Here is an 18,440-nt window from a genome sequence, read left to right as displayed (position 1 = left end):
AGTGCTGAGGGTCACACAAATACCTGCTTTGGCTCCCAGGGACAGGTCCTGAGCCAGCGTCCACCAGGTAAGGTTTTTGATCTGCAAGGCATGTGAGGGGTGGTGCATGGCAGGATAAGGGTGGGTCCAGAGAGGGCCAGGGTCATGATGGAAAGATGAAGCCCAGTTCAAAAGAGGACAAAAGTTAGAGCCAGGTAGGGTTAAGGGTAAAAGACTAGAAATTTCTGGAGCTGGAGAGGGAACAGGATCAGAGTTAGCAATTGTTAGGGTTTGGGTTAAGAAACCTACAGGGTCAAAGGTCAGGGAAAGCTCACCTGAACTTGCTGGGGGGGTGCAGTTAGCAGGCTTCCAGCTGCCACAACAGCACCCGTGAGCACAAAGAGGGCGACAGCGAAGTGCAGGTAGTGGACGCTGCGGAGGATGGCCGGCCGGGTGTCTGGATCACCGCAGGGTGGAACAGGATGCAGGAATTCCAGGACCAGCCTCATGGCTCCCACCAGTAGCCCTGCCATCAGGCCCCAGAAGGCCCCCTGGGGAGGAAGGAGACTGGCTGTGGGCTGTGGGAGGAAGACCAGCTCCTCACTCTGCTCTCAGCACTGAGGGAAGGTCTGAAGGCACTGCTGCATGTCCTCAGGAGGAGGCAGAGAACTCCTGACTGCCCACCTGTTCATTGGCACGCCGCCAGAAGATGCCCAGGATGAAGACTGCGGTCACTGGGGGGGCCAGGGAGCTGGTCACAGACTGCATGTAGATGAAAAGTTGACCACCGTTGGAACCCTGCAGGATGGGGATCCAGGCCACGCTCACACCAATGAGCACCACGATGACCAGCCTGTCAGTGACAGTGGGTGGTGGGTGTCCAGAAATACTTCCTCAGTCCTGCCCTGCCTCAGTCACTAAGACATGCTCTCCCATCTCACTGTCCCCTGCAGCCCAGTGGCAGCTTCCTCCTAGCCTCTGATTTACTCCACCAGTAGGTGCCTGCTCTTTCTGTTCCCGACCCTTGCAAAGCTCCCTGCTTCTGGCAGACTCAAACTCTGACCCGCAGTCCTGCCTGCTCCTTGTCCTCCCTGGGGGCTTCTGAGTGAGTCCTTTGAGTGCCCTGTGGGGGCTGCTACCCTTCAAGGTACCTGTCCCAGCTCCATGTGCATATTTGCTTGGGTATCTTTTGTCCCCTGTCTGTCTCCTTGTCCAGAACAGTGCTCCAGGAGGGTAGATGTCTCCTCCTTTAGTTCGAGGCACAGAGGGTGCTCATACACATTTGGGAGCTGCAAATGACCTGCTGCTCATACTGGGCCATACTGAGCTCTTGGTGTTCTCCATGCTCTAGTGAGCTGTTGGGGTTTGTTGGGACCCCACCTGGGGCACATTTCCCAACCTCTCAGCTTTGAGGTGGATCCTCATTCACTTCAAGGTAATCTCTGTCCTAGGAGGACAAGGTTTGGAGCAGACAGCTTGAGTTCACCATCTCTGTAGCTCGAGCCCTCCTGGCTCTGCTGTCCCACCTTTCCTAGGGGCTGAAGGCCTGCTGCAGTAGGTGCTCCATCCCTTCTGTGGTAAGGTGCTCCCATGAGAAGACAGCCCTACGCTGGGAGCTGACTCCATGCTGAACAGGCCCTGGTGCCTGCCCAGCACTTGGTGCAGCAAAGAAAACAGACCAGGCTGGCAGGGCTGTACTTCAGGAGCCCCAGGGGAAACGTCAATCTGGGGCATGTCCAGGAGGGGGACAAGGCTGAGGCAGATGTCCCATCTGCTCCTCTCCAGCTGAGCACCCCTCACCTTGTCCTGGGCCAGCTGGGATTCTTATTCCCAAGGACGGGGCTGGGGGCTGGAGCCCAGCCCCTGGGGATGATGGAGGCTGTGTGCAGCAGGGCGTGTCCCTTCTCCTGGCTGCCCGCCTGCCTACCTTGCTTTCTTCCCTTCCAGGCCTGAGGGAGAGGGTGGAGGAAGGAGGTGCCACACTGATTAACCCTAATTAACCCTTAGCCTGGCAGGCGGCGGGTGCTGCCTCTTCAAAGGCCCAGGCGGCCGCCATTACCCACCCACCCCACCCTCTGAGACCAGACTCAGCATCTCTGTGAGTGGGGCCGTGGCCTCTGCAGCCAGCCTGGCCTGGGCCTTGGCCTTCTCACTGCTGCCGAGGCTGTGCCTTCTGATCCAGCTGCCAGCAAGCTGCTGAGATACACCCCCCACCCCAAAACCAGAGGCCATGCTTTTCACTGGAATGCCCTTCTTCCCAGCAACGCTCCTCAGCTCCAAGGAGCCCCAGGGAAGCCAGGAGAGCTGTCCCCTCTCAGCCTGTCTATCACAGCCCTGGGCTGCTGCCCTGGTCACAGGCCTGAGATCACCCTGAGTCTTCCATATTGCCTAGTGGTCGCAGGGAGGGGCTTCAGGGAGGATGAAGAGGGGATAGCAGGGGAGGGACAAGAGGAACAGAAATTCTGAGGCGTGGGGCTTGAGGCTACAAAGATCAAGGACCAGAGGTAGAGGTCGTCACCTGCACCACCACCAACCTGAGACAGCTCTTCTGGCTTCCCGATGAGACCACCAGGGTCACTGGCGTGCCCCCTACACTGCCATCCCTTCCACTCTAGGCTCCGGGGGTGGACAGCAAGCTGACAGGGCTTGGGGAGAGGTGGCAAGGAAGGTCAAGGGCATAGGTGTGGGTTGGTGAGCTGACAGCAGGAGTGACCAGATCAGGACTTGGGCATCAGATGGGGGCAGGGCAGAAGCTGCTTCTGGGGAGACCAGAGGCATAGACAGGTACACGAGCAGACACTAGGCTCCTGGGTCTCAGGCCAGAATGCTGGAGTATGGGGGGTTAGCCAGAAATGACACCATGGCTAGGGAGGAGCAGAGCCCCTGACACAGTAGCAGAGGACAGGTAGAGAGCTGGGATCTCTAGCGATCAGGGCGCATGCCCAGGATGCAGGGCAGGGAGCACTCTGCACAGGGTGGCAAAAGAATCCTTGCCTGCAATGAGCTCATGCTGCTGACTGGCATGTCCCAACAGCGCCTTCCAATAGGAGCCTGGCAGTTTGCATCACCAGGCCAACTACCTGGAGCTCTGGGAAGTCTCCACCCCAAAGCCAGAGGCTGCACAGTTGCACTGACCTGGCCAGCACTAGAAATATGTGCTGTGTACCAGCAGAGCGCAGCCTGAACAGCCCAGGGGGTAGGGGATGAGCAGAACCTGGGAGGACCCAAGTGGACATGTGTGGACACTCTGGGACATGACCTCCACTATTTACCGTCAAGTTTACCCCTACAGGCTCCTGGGTACCCAGCCAGTCTGGGGACAGTGGATGGGCTGATACAGCCCCTGTCTTCAGGGACTCCCCAGTCGCATGTGGAGGAGTGTCCAGGAGATGTGACCTGTAACAGCCACATGTGTCCAGGAGGTGTCTAGCAATAGCCCCTAGGCACAGAGGAAAGAGAAAGGCTCTTTCCTTGGTTAGGGCTATCAGGGAGGGCCACATGGAGGAGTGGCCACTTGGGCTGAGTCCCTGAGTCAGTAATGAGGGGATAAGTAGGGAAACTGGCAGAGGCTCAGTGGGTAGAAGCATGGAGGCCGGAGAGCCTGAGTGCTGGCTCAGGGTCTCAGTGGGGCAGCAGGCTCGGATTTTAGAGGCAGATTTCTGATGTTGCTAGGAGAGGGAGGGCTGATCCCAGCGGGGGGAACCTAGCTCAGGGAGAGAGCAGCCTCCCAGAGGGGGCTGTGACCACGAAGTGCTGGACAAGAGAGCAGTTCCAGGGGTGAAATAATCGGCTCCTTTGCTTCTTATCTCCCCTACTTTCTGGCATTCTCTTCTCTGGCAAATTCCTGTGTGTCCCTCAAAGCCCACTTCTGGTGGCTGGGGCTTCATGGGGCTGTAGAAGTCCATCACTCAGCCACTCTGTGGTGTCCAGGCATTCACCAACCATACCTTCCCACCAGCAGCAGCTCCCGCTCTCCAGCACGGGACCTCAGCTGCCTCCAGATGTCCATGGTGAAGAGAGTGCTGCTGCTGTTAAAGATGGAGGTCAGTGATGACATGAGGGCGGCCATCATCACTGCGATCATCAGCCCCCGGAGACCTGGGTGAGGACGGGGGCTTGCTGAGACCGGCCTGGCCCTTGTCTGGTCTCAAGAGCCCCTCCTGCCTATGCTCAACCATCTGAACCCCCACTGCTGTCCCTCCCAGGGGCTCTGCAGCCATGCATAAAACCCTGAGGGCAGAGGCTGAAGATGTTTGAGTGCGGAAGGCCCCAGAACAGCTGGCTGGGGAAGCCAGGGACAAGCCGTGGGGCTCAAGAATTCCCAGCCTGTGCACGAGGCCTGCTGCAGCATGGTTCCCGCTGTAATTACCCAGTGCGTTGCTGTTATTACAGCTCTCTCATTGCCACGGAGCCTGGCGCTGACAGCGCACTTTCACCCTGGGACTTCACTGGAGGGAAAGATCATCAACACTTTTGACAGACAAGGAAATGGAAGCTCAGAGGGAGGGAGAGGACTGCTGGGAGAGTCACAGCAGGTCCCAGGCAGAGCCTGGGGGTGAGTGAGAAAGTGTGGGATGGGACCCTCTGCTTGGCAGTCACGCCCTGGGCAGGGTGCGTGCCTCATCCCCACGTGCAGGGGCCTTGCCCTAGGGAATTTCCCGCCACATCCTGTGCAGGGCAGGCCCCAGCAGGCACAGGGCAGCCCCTGGCCAGGATCCGGCTCTGGGGCAGAGACTATCTCCCAAAGCTGGAGGAGGAAATTCATCCCAGCTCTTGCCTGAAAACTACTGAAAGGCCCTGGCAGGGCTGCAGGCATTACTGGCAAAGCTCCTGGGTGCCTAGGCCCAGGGCAGGCTGAGGAGGGGAGCCCTAAGGAAGTGGAAGGGCGCTTGTCTGCTGGCTCAGTGCTGTGTGCTTCTCACCTCCCCTCTCTGAGCTTCTCTTTGAGATGTCTCCAAAGACTCACAGTTTTTCTTCAGTGTTTGAGCATCTTCTCCACTGTCCTCTCTTCCTTTTCCCTCTGATGAGCCTGGCCTGGGTTCCCCTCCCCCGAGTTTCATCCTCAGAGGGCCAGAAGTTGCCTGGCCACGGCTCCGAACCTGCCTTGCTGACTCCCAGATCCCCAGTGACCCTCTCTGCTCGCTGTTAGGCTGGCTGGCACGGAACCTAAAGGAAGGAAGTTAAATTGTGGTTCCCTCCTCATCTTGCTGGGGGTGGTAGATTAATCTGGGGCTTCTTCCACCCGTTTCTCAGACAGAGAGCTGACAGAAGGCTTCTCAGACAGAAGGCTTAGGAAGTGGTGGCGTCCAAGTGTCAGCTGGGTGTCAGTGCCAGGGTGTGGCGAGTCCCCTGCCCAGAACAAAAAGAAGAGGCACAGCCCAGAGGTGGGAGCCCACAGTGTGGCCGGGCTGAGCTCCAGGCAGCATCTCTGTGTCATTATGTTTAATCCCAGTGAGGACGCGGAGGGCTGGCCGATGTCATCATCTCCGATTTACAAGTGAGGATATCAAGGCTCTGCTCAGGGAATGGACATGCCCTGAACACCACCTTGCAAATGACAGAGTCCAGGCCCGTTCCTGGGGCTGGCTACACAGTGGTGTCCCTGGGCCGGGGCTCTGCAGGAGGGAGGGAGGAATGGCCAACAATGGCATGACAGGCCTAGAAAGCGTGGGAGGCCCAGGGAAAGTTAAGCTCCTGGGAAATGAGAGGAAGTGGTCAGTTGCAAAGAGCCTGGAAAGCTGTCTTTTCTTCTGACCTCCCCTATTCTGTGGTATGCTACTTCTGCTTGCACACCTCCTGTGATGGGGAACTCACTACCTGTAAGATCAGCAGGGCTGCTGCCTCTACAACATGGAAAAAACCAAAAGCCAAGTTCTCCTCACTGGCTTGCAATATGTTGGGGGAGGCAGAGGAGTAGGGTTCCTGCCTGCAGAGATGGAGGCATTGGGAGTCCTGATTCCTGATCCCAGCGGAGGGAGCAGTGGACTTGAGTTTGTGTGTCAGTCACTCTGTAACCTCAGACAAGTCATTTCCACCCCTGTGCCTCAGTTGCCCCATGTGTAAATGGAGCTGAAAACTCTAATGCTAGATGAGAAGGTGTTGGTAAAGGGACCTGGGCATCCAGGAGGTGTCTAAGGAAAGAAAGCGGTAAGCTTTCTTAGAGCGGACGAACACTGTAGGCAGATGCATGAATCAGGTGCCAGCTTGCCCTGTGACTTGCACCTGACCTATGCTAGGGCACCTCACCTCTCTGGATCTGTTTCTCCATCTTTGAAATGAGGTTGATGTTACCAGTATGAGGGCCAGGAGAATAGGAAGCAAGTGACCCTGCGGGAAGCCTCGCAGCTCTGTGCAGAGGCATCGGCACCAGGGTATTTGCTTGTGGTTACTTCTTTCCCTCTAGGACAAAGTGTGCCAACTGGATGTCACATGGGACCCCAGATCCCCCACCCACAGCCCTGCGTGGACCCTCCCCAGAAATCTCACCGATGGGCATGAGTTCCATGACCAGCTTAGGGTAAGCGATGTTGGAGCAGCCGATCTCGACCCCGCAGGCCCGCAGGCACTCGGACGGCACCACGCAGCCCACGTCATCTGCAGGAGATGGATGTTGGTACCCATGCTGCCCCTTCCTCCTCTCCCCACAGACATGGGCTCCTGGGGAGACGCGAGTGAGCGGGGACAGCCTGTGCTGGATCTGCACTGGGGCCTCCTCTGCTTACTGCTTTTGGTTTTTGACCTCAGTTTCCTGGTGGGCGCCTTGAGGAGAGGTTGGCCCGGCAACCTCCCAGCTCCTGCCTGGCCTGCAGTCTTCCATCTCATCGGTCAGCCACCGTTTTCCCTGCTGTCCTCCGCTGTGCGCCTCAGGTAGGGGGCTCCCTGTGCTCTGCGCAGGGATGCTAGTCTCCATCCCCCTGCTCTCACACGCTGGCTGCCCAGGTGCCTGCTCAGCCTGCCTGGCCCTCCCTGCTGTGTGGAGGGAGTCAGGACTGCGGGTTGGGCTTCCCTCCGATGCGATGCCCTCGTGGGCAGAGCCAGATGCCCGGGCTCTACGGGTGTTGGGCTCTCACTTGTCCGAACCTCGAACCTCGCAGCAAACTGCCCCCACCCTGGACTCTCCCTCCTCCCCTGCCCTCTCTTTCGCTGCCTGCCCCTCACCCACTCTGGCCCTTACTGCCTCACTTACTCAGATCTCTCCGCCATCTAAAGCAACCCCGGGTCCTTTCCTGCTCCTTCCTTCCACATGACTTTCCACTGTCCCTGTCACCCCAGGGATGATGTGAATCTGTTTATTGGGTTCACCTCTCTTCCGTTGGGTGGTGAGCCTGGGGAGGACTGGACTTTGTCTTGGCCTGTCTCCCTGAGGTGCAGGGAGCGTGTGCTGGCCAGGTGCTGAATGGAGGAAGGGATTTGTGAACCTCAGGCTCCACCCAGACTCCACTGAACCTTAAATCTAGAGGTCCCTGGTGAGCTGTTGAGCGGAGTTCCTGGCTTCCTGCCCCTGTGGGGACAGAACCTGAACTCTGTTCTCACACCCCTGGGCAGGAGGCTCCTCCCCTATAAGATTTTCTAAAAACCTTTGGCTCTTTTCCCCTTATGCCCCCCAATTTCTCTCTCTTCCCTCCCACAGGGCAAAGAAAACTGGGAGACACCACTTGAGATGGAGGTTCAGGGACAAACCCGCTGAGCACGCTCGGAGCAGGTGTGGGATGCGGTGGTCCGATGATGGTGCCCCTGGGGAAGTCCCCTGGAATCCCACTCCCATACCGAGGCCCCTTCTTCTAGGCTGGGGGGGGACAGCAGCCGGGTTCTGGCCCTAGCACCACAATGAGGCCCTAGCCCAGCCCCTCTCATCTCCAGGCCTGCAGGATACCTGGCCCTGGGACCTCCTAGCACCACGGCTCAAAGCCTCCTTCTTTCTGGTTTCTCAGCAAAGGCCTCACTCTCCTCCCACCCCTCTGGCCTGGCTCCCAAAGTCACAGCTCTTTCCACTGTGACTTCTCAGGAACACCCCGCTCCCTCCCTAGCAGCTCACAGCTTTCTGGGATAACGTTTTTTTTTTCCTATGTCACCCGAGATCCTTGACAAGTGGACCAGAACCTCTGTCCCAGTACCCAGGACTGAGCACCCTGGTACCTGACACCCCAAGCTGCTTGTTTTCTCACACACGCCCAGCACTTTGCTGCCTTTGTGCCTCTGCAGACGCTGCCCCTCCTTTCGCTCCCATTTGTGTTGTCACCGTCCTTCCACACCCACCCCCACCCTTGTTTACCTCTTGCTCAGGCCCCCTGCGCAGGCTGGTCTTCTGGGGCCGCCTGGACTGCACCCCCAGCCTCAGGCTCAGCAGCTTCCTTCCTACCACTCCTGCAGCCAGGGACTGAATCACAGCTGTTTGTTTACCCAGGCCACCTTCCTCATCAGGCCCTGAGCTCCCTGAGGGCAGACACTAGGTTTGAATCATCCGAGACCCAGGTATCACCCAGCCCAGGGCTGGACCCAGAGGAGACAGTTGGATGAATAAGTGAATGAATGGTGGAGAGGGAGGAGGAAAAGCTCAGAAGGAAAGGAAGAAAGGGAGATGAGATTCCAGAAACAGCTATAAAGGAGTTCAGGCACTGCTTGATCCAGTTGCCTATCTCCCACCTCTACCCTGTGAGTTTTACAGGACCAGAAAGGACAAAACTGCTGAGATGCACAGCCACAAAGGCAGAGACTGGAACCCCATGGCAGGACATCGGGCCACTGGGCCCAGAGGGCAGCTCTGGGCCCCTTGTCAGAGACGCTGGCCTAGACTGGGTGGCTCTGGCACCTGGCAGGCCCAACCCTCCTGGGAGGGACCAGAGAAGCATCACAGCCACATAATGGCTAAGAAAGCCCGAGTCAGGAGATTCTTCCTGAGTTTATTCAGCCCATTCCTGACTCTTGGCATGGGGCACCGCCTCTGGGCACTGCAGGCTGGACGAAGGGTTTGTGCTGAACAGCTTTATGACAGCAGTGGCTGGCGGCACGTCGCCATTTAAATACGTCCCCCAGAGTGCCCACAGGTGAGTAGCCCGGAGCCAAAGAGGGCAGGGGAGCCAGGATGGGGACCTGGGCTTGCTCTCGTGCTAGCACCTTGCCAGGGCTGTGCAGGAGCTTGGGACCCGCTCCATCCTTGCCCCTATGGCCCTGTGTCCACTGCCATGGCCAGGCTGCGCTTGGCTGCCAGGGGTGCGGGTGGGGTGGAGGGGCACAGCACCAGCTCCTCACTGGCTCCTCGGGGTGACTTCTGCCTTTAACCACTGCCCACACTTCTGCCTCCCTGCAGCACTTGGCCCACTGCCAGTCCAGGCCCCTACCAGACTTCTGAAGGGCACCAACATGCTCGGGCACTGCTAGGCCCCTGCTTTTGCTGTTCCCTTTCCCTGGAATGCTCTTCCTTCCTTCAGAAACCCAAGGGACTCATAATCAAGTATGAACGTCTGGGCTCCCCAGGTTCGGGCAGCATTCTTCAAGCACGAACAACACTGTAACTCCCATCATACTATGAGTAAGGCTTCCGGTAGAAGCCTGGGGCCCAAAAGTGCGGGACACAAGGGAACACGTGGCAGCTTCTGCCAGTGTTTATTGACTGAGTGAATGATTCTCTTCCAAAGAGGCTGCTGGGCGTTCTGCCTTGAGGGGTAATCAGGGAGCTCCACCCAAGGAGGCAGCCCAGACTCTAGGACGAAGGTACACAGACCTGGGTTTGAGTCCAGCTCTCGCAACTCCTTGTTGTGTGATTCTGGGTGATTATTTAAGGTCTTCAAGGCAGTTTACTTTATAAAAAGCTTTGTGCAGCTAATTGTAGACTCAAAACTTAAATGATCCAAACTTCATATCTTATAAAAATTAACTCAAAACTGATTAGATTTAAAAGCAGAACATTAACAAAATGATCAGACATTTGGGAAAAAATAGGATGAAAATTTAAACCTAGGGTTAGGTGAAGAGTTTTTGTTTGAGACAGAGTCTTGCTGTGCAGTGTAGGCTGGCCTTGACTTCACTATATGTTCCTGCCTCAGCCTTCTGACTGCTGGGTTACAGGTGTGCACCAGCAAGCCTGGCTCCTAGGGGAAGATTTTTTGCATATGCTACCAAAAGTATAATCCATGAAAGGAAGAACTGACAAACTGGTCCTCACTGAAATAACAAAACAAAACAAAAAACCTTTCCTCTGTGTAAGGTATTTGTGAAGGGCATGACAGGAAAGCCACAGAGGGGGAGAAAATATTTGCAAACCATGTACCAAAAATCAAGAGTGAAAAAACAAAACCAGTGAATGGAAATGGGCAAATGACATGAAAGGCATCCACTAAAGAGAACATCGGGTCCAGGAAAGTGCAAATGAGAGCCACACTAAGAGAGTGAGCGGTATGGCCACTGGGACAGCGCTTGCCTGGTATGCAGGAGGCGCTGGGCTTAATCTCCGACACCACAAAGGTAAGTAAATAAAATGAGATAGCACGCACCTATCAGAATGGCTGCAGTAAACACACAGAGGTAACAGCACCAGTTGGCAAGATGTGGAGGAAGGAATCACCCACACAATGGGGGTAGGAATGTACGTGCAGCCACTCTGGGAAAAGTCTGGTAATTTGTTAATGAACATGTGATTACCAAAGGACCCAGGAATTAATTGCACTCTGGGGCATTTATCTCCCAGAAATGAAGATGAATATGAATGAACGTTTATAGCAGCTTTATTTATAATAGTCAAAAACTGGAACCAAGCTGGGCATAGTGGTGCATGCTTGTAATTTCAGCACTCAGGAAGTTGAGGCAAGAGGATCACTGTGAATTCAAGGCCAGCCTGGGTTGTATAGTGAGTTCAAGGCCAGCCTGAACTGTATAACAAGAGCGTGTCTCAAACAAAACAAAACAAAACAAAACAAAACAAAACAAAACAAAACACAACACTGGAAACAGTTAGTCATGGTGGCACATGTTTATAATCCCAGCACTGTGGGAGACTAAAGCAGAAGGATCACTCAAGCCCAGCTGGGCAGTTTAGGGACTTAGCAAGCCCCTGCTTTGAAGTTCAAAAAAACAGGAGACGGACTGAGAATGTAGCTCTGTGTAAAGGCCCCAGGTTCAATCCCCAACAGGGGCACTCACCTGCCCTTCACCCATGGGAGTGGCTGAACAAACTGTGGCACAATCCACACCATAGAGCAACTATCCTCAGTGAGAGATGAACCAGATGGTCTCCACCTAGAGGTGGAACTGAAGACCCTTTGGTATTAGCATGCTGTGAAAATGACAGACATCCTAGTAGAACACTTATTCCTAAACCTCAGTGTGGATCTTTTCCTGGGCTACCGCTTGCAACAATCTTTCCTGGTGACCGTGGCAGCGGCAGCGAGCCACACCTCCGGGTCAGCTCTGGGATCATGAGGGCAAACAGCTGACGCTCTGCGGTGGGCTGTGTTTAAATGGCCATGTCCCTGTCATAGATCAGGAGCTCTTCAGACCGACACACACCACTGTCTGGATGATTTGCCAGAGGACCACGCTGAGTGTGGAGACAGAGAATCCCCGAGGGTTACATGGTGCACTTTCCACTCACACAGCGTTCTTGAAAGGAGGAAATGGCAGAAAGAGAACAGATTGTCAGGGGTTAAGGACTGTGAGGGTGGCATCATGGTGCCATCAGGGGAAGTCTCTGTGTGGTGAGGCAGTGCTGTGTCTTGACTGTGTATACTGTCATATGTGCAAACTGACACGTGCGGCAAGGCTACGCACCCACAGAGGTGCGCATGTACACACACAGTTCTTGTAGTTCGAATGAGATCTGAATGAGCTCTAGGGCTCGTTTCTGGCTAAGGTAATAGAGCTATGCAAGATGCTGTCACAGGAGGAATCTGAAAAGGGCGCATGTGGCCTCCCTATTCACTTTTTTTTACAACTGTCAGTGAATCACTGACATAGGCAGGTAAGTGTGCACAAACGAAGCTTGAAGAGCCCAAGGCCTGTCAACCCTGAGTGGCAGACCTCCCTTCATAAACCCATGGGCCTCTGTGCATTGGGAAAAACAAGAGGAAATGGAGAATAAGTGAGGGTTTGCTGCGGTTCCACACAAGCAGGCAGCTGGCTATACACGGGACTCCAGGAACTGCAGGGCAGGGCTGGCCCATGGGCATTGCCTCTCTCTGGTGCTGGAGAGATGCAAGTGTGCATGGACCTCTGACAGTTTGAAACCTTTGAAGTTTGAAGCCAGTTTGAAGGCAAGGTGGGCTAAAATGAACAGGGTGCAAAACCTGAGACTTGGGTCAGGAATGGACACCCAAAGATGCTGGGCACAGGAGAGGTGGTCACTATTCAAGGCTGTGAACTCCAACACAGAAGCTAGATGGGAGGCTGGAGAGTGTGGAGGCGCACAAGGATTAGGATTGTGATCAAGCAGTCCTCACCGGCACGGGATAGAGTCTTTAGGGCCTCAAGCCAGTTCCATCCAAATTCCAGCAAGTGGTGGGGCCTGGGGAGGGCTGCTGGGCCCTGGCTCACTGGCCAGAGCATGACAGCAGCTGTTGTTGGGCCAGGTTTAATGGGCTTTGCTGTCCCGCCCTGACAGCCTGGCTTTTAGATGTGGTCCCTACACCTCCCATAACCGGGGTCCCAAGCCCCAGAGACGCGGAGCTGAGAGCTGGGCCTGACCTCAGGCTGCCGCAGCCCTCTCCACCCCTCCCTTCCCTTCAGGGTTCAGGTGGGGCACTGCTCATACAGGCCCAGTCCCGAGGACCCTCTCCTAACAGGCAGCAGGGCTCAAGACACGCTCTACCCACCTCGGGCTCTGTGGGAGTCCTTGTGGGCTCCGGTATCAGTCAGAGCCTAACCCCTGCCTTGGGGCTCTCAGCCCAGGGACCTTGCTTACACAGCCAGTCTAATGAGGATCACTGAGGGTTTAGAGGGTGTGACTGCTGTGTGACCTGAGGAAAAACACTGTCCCTCTCAGGGCTTCAGTGTTCCACCATCTCTGGGTCTCTGGCCTCAGAATTTTTTGAGCGGACGATGCCCGCCGCTTTGCAGGTTTTGGTGGCGTGACTCACTTTCCGGCCCCGCCCCGGGGTTGCACGTGACCACAGGTGGCAGGGTGGGAGGGCTGGCACTTAGTCACCGGCCTGCCCCTGCCCCGGCTCTAGGCTGCGGCAGCTTTAGCGCCCTGCTCCGCCCGTACACTCAGTTCGCCGGCTTTGCTCAGGTCGCCCTCGATCGCCAGGTAAGCGAGTGGCTGCGGGCCGCCGACGCTCCAGCTGCGCCCCTGGGTCCCCTGGGCACTCTCAAGCCCGCGGCTCCTCCGCGCGGGGTTTTAGGGTTGCTGGCGCCCGAGGATCTCGAGACCACTCCCTTCCCGGAAGCCCCGGGAAAGCCGGGCGCCGCCGAGACCGTGTAGTCTCCTGCCTGGCAGTGGCAAACTCAGGGAAGTTTCCGCCCGCCCTGGTTGCCTAAGACTTCAGGCAGCTCAGACCACCTGGCGTGAGAATCGGGCGACTGAGACGGGCGCGCCAGGCCCTGGGCCGTGGCCACGGGCCCCTCGCCCGCCTCCTCCCCGCCCCGATCTCTCACCCCCCCACCTCGACATCTCTCACCCCTCCCCCCACGCCGCCCCGATCTCTCACCCCCACCTCCTCGCTGGGCCCCGCCCCACCCGCCACCCCGCCCCGCCTGCCCTCTGACCCGCGCCTGGCAGTCACCCGCTCTTTCCCACAGGTTCCTCATGGGAAGAGGAGCCGCTGCACCCCGGAGGCTGCACAGCGCTCGGTGTCCCGGCCGGCGCCGTACTTAGGACTCGGTTTTGCGGAGCAGCGCATCACGTAACCGTCTGCCCAAACGGCGCGCGGGCAGGCGACACCATGGCCTTCTCCCAGGTGCAGTGTCTGGACGACAGCCACGTGAACTGGCGCTCCAGCGAGTCCAAGCCCGAGTTCTTCTACAGCGAGGAGCAGCGGCTGGCGCTGGAGGCCCTCGTGGCCCGCGGCCCGGAAGCTTTCTACGAAGTGCTCCAGCGCGAGAACATCCGCGACTTCCTCTCGGAATTGGAACTCAAGCGCATCCTGGAGACCATCGAGGTGTACGACCCGGGCTCGGAGGATCCTCGGGGCACCGGCCTGGCCCAGAGGCCCCAGGACAATGGGGTTGGTAACTGCGGCGGCGGCGAGGAAGCCAGCGGGGTGGGTGGAACCCCTACCGAGGCCGAGCAGCCCCCCTCGCTGGAGTATTGGCCCCAGAAGTCGGACCGCTCCATCCCACAGCTGGACCTGGGCTGGCCGGACACCATCGCCTACCGCGGCGTCACCCGGGCCAGCGTCTACATGCAGCCCCCCATCGAGGGGCAGGCCCACATCAAAGAGGTGGTGCGCAAGATGATCAGCCAAGCCCAGAAGGTGAGGAGCCTCGAGTGGGAGTTCCTGCAGAGGTGGCTGCGGCTCTGCATGGGGATCTGAAAACGGTCTCCTGTGGTTCTCTTTGCCACCTTCCTGGAAAGAGGTTTCCTTCTGGACCTCCTGTGATTGCCTTACCTTGCAAAGGAGTAGGGTACTTCAGCCCTTTAGCAGGTGACAGTGGGCTGCCGCATCCCAAAGGGCCAATGTGCATTCCGTTGTTCCTTGGCTGGTAAGCAGGTTCCCCAAAAGTTGCTTTGAGCGGTGGGGAGGAATGGCACAGCTTTTTCTTATCTACTCTCCTTAGGATGACACTGAGTCTCCTGAGAGTCAGGAGATTCTCCCACACACCATGAGCTCTGGTGAAGAGGGCTTTTGTTGAGATCTGGGGTGATAGGTGTGGAAAGAAGCAATTGAAGTCTGAGTCTGGCTTGGAGATTTGAATTCAAATCTGCTGTTTCCTGGCTATGCTGAGCAACTGAGAGTGAGTTGCTCAATTTCTCTGAGCCCTTTTGTGAGCTTTGCAAAGGCAAAAACTCCCCTGGCCAAGATCCCTGAGGAGATAAGCGAGATGCCTCAGGACATACTGTGGTCTTCAGTGGAAAATGAGTGAATTTTACTGAAGATCGTCCACTTGGGCTGAACTTTGCCATTAGAAAGGTTTTCAGGCTCCATCTGCCTCCCCTTCCTACCCTGTAGAGCTGGGCATTGCCTCACTGACCCACTGACACACATTGAGAAGGGTGCTGGCAGAGACAGAGACATTTGCAGACAGCCTGGCCATTGTCTACAGCCGAGACCACAGGCAGGTGCTCCTTGCAAATGCCTTTACATGGTTTCTGAGCACATCCCGGGTGACTGACCCCTAGTGGGCTGTGTTGAGAAGGACTCTGAAGCCAGTTCTGGTTTGGGCTTTGCGAATGAGCATTCCTGGCTGAATCTTAGCCCTCTTGCTGTTGTAGCTGGAGTAGAGCAGCTAACTGCACAGGACCCAAATGCTGGCTTTGGGGATCATCCTGGCTCATAGGCACCTCTGGGGAGCTCTTGGGCGGAGACACCAAAAGTGAGTTAGAAGCTGAAGAAGTGGCCTCTGGCTCAGGTTTCCAAAAAACAGTTCCTGACCCACAGTGGGGCTGGGACCCAGGTGGCTCAGGGGCTTCCAGTTTCTAATCTGTAAATGGGTAGTGAGAAGAAAAGCTGAGCCTCTTGCTATTGTGAGGATGGAGTATCTGGTGACAGAATTGAGGAAGGAGATGGAGGAGTGGTGGGTAGGAGGGAGGGATTTTCATAGTTTTCAGGTGGAATAACCCACTCCGCAGCTGCTAAAGGGCAGCAAGGTGCCACCAGTGATTGTGGGGGTGGCTCTGGCTGGCAGAACAGTCCTCGAGAAGGTCTGCTGTGATCCCCATCACCCAGCTTCGACCCCTTTTTTTAAAATGGGGAAACTCAGGCCTGGGGTTGATCTCCTGTGCCTTTCCTCTCCTTCAACAGTACCACTTTGCAGCTTGGCCTGGGCGTGGCCACAGTGACTGATCTGCTATAGACAGAACGACAGACAGCCTCCCAGAGGGCCAGGCTGGGCACTCAGGATTTCCTCTGCTGAGCCCGGCATCTTTTCTATAACCACAGCTGAGACCCAGCTTTTCCATGTAGTCCTGCTCCTCTACCCCTGAACAACCACAGGTTAGTGGTGTCACCTGTCTAAGGTGACAGGAATATGCTGGTCTCCAGTGCTAGGCCTGGTCTATTTTATGGCACTATAGTAGTGGCTTCCCAGGTCTGACAGGAGGAGCTTCAGGGGCAGTGGAGGCCAAGTCTCTCATGTCACAGACAAGGGACTTTACTGTGTGGAGGGAGGGTTTGTTCATGATCCCCAGTGCTATTTTGATCCAAGCTCTAGCTCTCTGGCCCTTTGGGAATCCCTGCCACATCTGTCCCTGGCCTATGGCCAGAAAGTGTACATGGGTAAACAGTGATCACAGTAGCCAGTATGGGTGGAGTGGTGTGCAGGGCAGTGTTATCTTCCCCATTTCTTAGATGTAGAAACTGAGGTCTGACTGGTGAGTCTGTGTCCAAGATTACCTGGCTGGTCTTGGATGGAGGGTGTTGAGCAGACCTGTGTTTCAGTCAAGGGCTCGGGCCTGTCCTGTGTGCCTGCCCCTTGTGCCAGGGTGACAGTAGCAGGTCAAGCGACAGGCAGGGCTAGGGAGGGGCAGCTGGGCCAGGAGACCTGTAATCCTCGTCTCCCCCACCCTGGCTGCTTCCCAGGCTCCTGGGGCAGGGTGCTGGCGGGTGCTGACGGGGTGTTTTGCTCGCCTGGTGGGGAGCTGCCTGCCTTGGCTCTCCAATGACCACCTCTTGTCCCTTTGCCCCTGCCTTCTCTTCTCACCTTACAGCAGTGCTGGAGAACCCAACCCCTTGGTCTGGATGGGCATTTTGCTGTCCTAGCTGCAGGCCACCCATTGGCCCCCTTTCTCCAGGAGTTTCTGTTGGCGCTGAGTCAGGGCGGCCCAACCTGCCACCTCCTCACTCACCCGGCCCTATCGTCAGCACAACAGCAGACCCTGGGGCAGGGAAGTGACACAGCACACACTCAGCCCACGCAGGCTCGGCCCCTGAGGAGTGGTTGAGTTCCCATCAGAACTACCCTACTGTACCCCACTCCCAGATACCAGCAGTAGGATAGTGGGTAATAGTACGGGATCAAGCGAGTGTTGTCAGGCCCCTGTTGTGCCACTACTTGGCTGTGGGACTTGGGACACACCTGACACTCCTGCCATCCTGTCTGTAAAATGGGTACAGGCATTCGAGATTGTTAAGGGTCCCTTTAGCTCTGACACTTGGCTGCCCTGTAATTGTAGACTCCTCTGGGACAAGGAATGGGTGTTCCTGCATCTTACACCCCTGGCTGTGTGACCCTGAGCCGACAGCTTGTGCCCTCTGAGCAGCCCTCCAGCCCAGTGTTCTCTGAGTTCCAGGTGGAAGGTCACTTGTGTGCCCTCCTTGACCCTCAGGAGCTGAGATCTATCTGATGAAAAGCCTCCTGTGGGTTTCTAGCTGCATACAGGGTGCTGAGCCAGTAGGATTGTGCCTGGGAGGGACGAGCCCAGCTGCCTGAGCTGCACCACTCAGAAAAGGTGAGGCTGGGCTGGAGTGCTGTGGCCCCAGCCAGAAAGGAGCTCAGGTGTCTGGCAGGTGACCTTGCTGGCTGGTGCTGAGTCCCTAGACCTGGCAGATCCCTTTGCCAGTCCTTGACAGCCCAGGGAACAGCCCTGGGGCAGAGACGACCATGATTTATCATTTTATAGCTGGGGAAACTGAAGGAAGATGTATCCCCAGGGGTGAGATCCCAGATCTGCACCTTCCAGGTCAGGGCATGGGAATGGAGACTCAGAGAAGTTAAGTGTCTGCCCAAGGCCACTCAGCAGGAGTAACCTGAGCCCAGGTTTTATGATGCTCCATTAACCCCCATCTTTTCTGTCAGTCCCTGCCTTCCACACTGAAGTTCTGGCCCTCAGCTTGGCTCCAGGAGAATAAAAGCAGCTTAATGAGGCATTTATTAAATGCCAGCTATATGCCAGGTGCTAAGCGGGCACTTTACTTACACTGTGTAATCCTCACCACCACTCCATAAAGTAGTTGTCTTCATTGTCCAGAGGAGTAACCTGAGATCTGGCGGGGAGTGGGGAAGAGGGGTCCTCCGAGAGGGCAAATAACTTGCTCAAGGCCACAGAACTGACAGGTGGAGGGGCTAGTTCCAGGACCCAGGTCTGAGCTCTGAGCCCTACTCCCTGGAGAAGCAGTGGGCTGGTTCTTCCCAGTCTGACTCAGTACAGAAAAAGATGTTTTCCTCTGGCTCCCTGACTCCTAGACACTGCGCATCCTGGGCTGGCCATGGGAGCCATGGCAGTGCTGGCCCCTGTGGCCTGGGAGTTGGCCAGCCCCTTCCTGAGACCAAGAGGGGGCATCCAGTGCACACTCCGCTCCATGCATCTCATAACAACATCACAGTAACGACAACCTGCAGACACAACAGTTTTGTACATCCTGTCGTCTAGTGAC

General features: G+C 56.5%; 2 protein-coding genes across 2 annotated transcripts in view; one reads left to right on the top strand and one right to left on the bottom strand.

The window, feature by feature from the left end:
• The window catches only part of Slc5a10 (solute carrier family 5 member 10), a 74,444-nt gene that overhangs the window by 432 nt on the left and 55,572 nt on the right, over nt 1-18,440 (bottom strand). The window contains exons 10-14 of the mRNA XM_005001646.4: nt 6,466-6,573; nt 3,927-4,077; nt 664-832; nt 315-530; nt 24-81 (exon numbers count right to left, since the gene is read on the bottom strand). Coding sequence (XP_005001703.1) covers nt 24-81; nt 315-530; nt 664-832; nt 3,927-4,077; nt 6,466-6,573 — 702 coding nt within the window. The remainder of the gene's footprint in view (nt 1-23; nt 82-314; nt 531-663; nt 833-3,926; nt 4,078-6,465; nt 6,574-18,440) is intronic.
• Nucleotides 13,061-18,440, top strand: part of Fam83g (family with sequence similarity 83 member G) — a 29,752-nt gene continuing 24,372 nt past the window's right edge. Inside the window, exons 1-2 of the mRNA XM_003465222.5 lie at nt 13,061-13,216; nt 13,708-14,381. Of these exons, the coding sequence (XP_003465270.1) occupies nt 13,851-14,381 (531 nt within the window). The 5' untranslated portion in view covers nt 13,061-13,216; nt 13,708-13,850. The remainder of the gene's footprint in view (nt 13,217-13,707; nt 14,382-18,440) is intronic.

The sequence above is a fragment of the Cavia porcellus genome, unplaced genomic scaffold (genome assembly GCF_034190915.1).
Source record: "Cavia porcellus strain 051 isolate PalLab524CR breed Dunkin Hartley unplaced genomic scaffold, mCavPor4.1 scaffold_32, whole genome shotgun sequence".
Lineage (NCBI taxonomy): Eukaryota > Metazoa > Chordata > Mammalia > Rodentia > Caviidae > Cavia > Cavia porcellus.
This window is presented reverse-complemented; position numbering and strand designations above follow the sequence as displayed.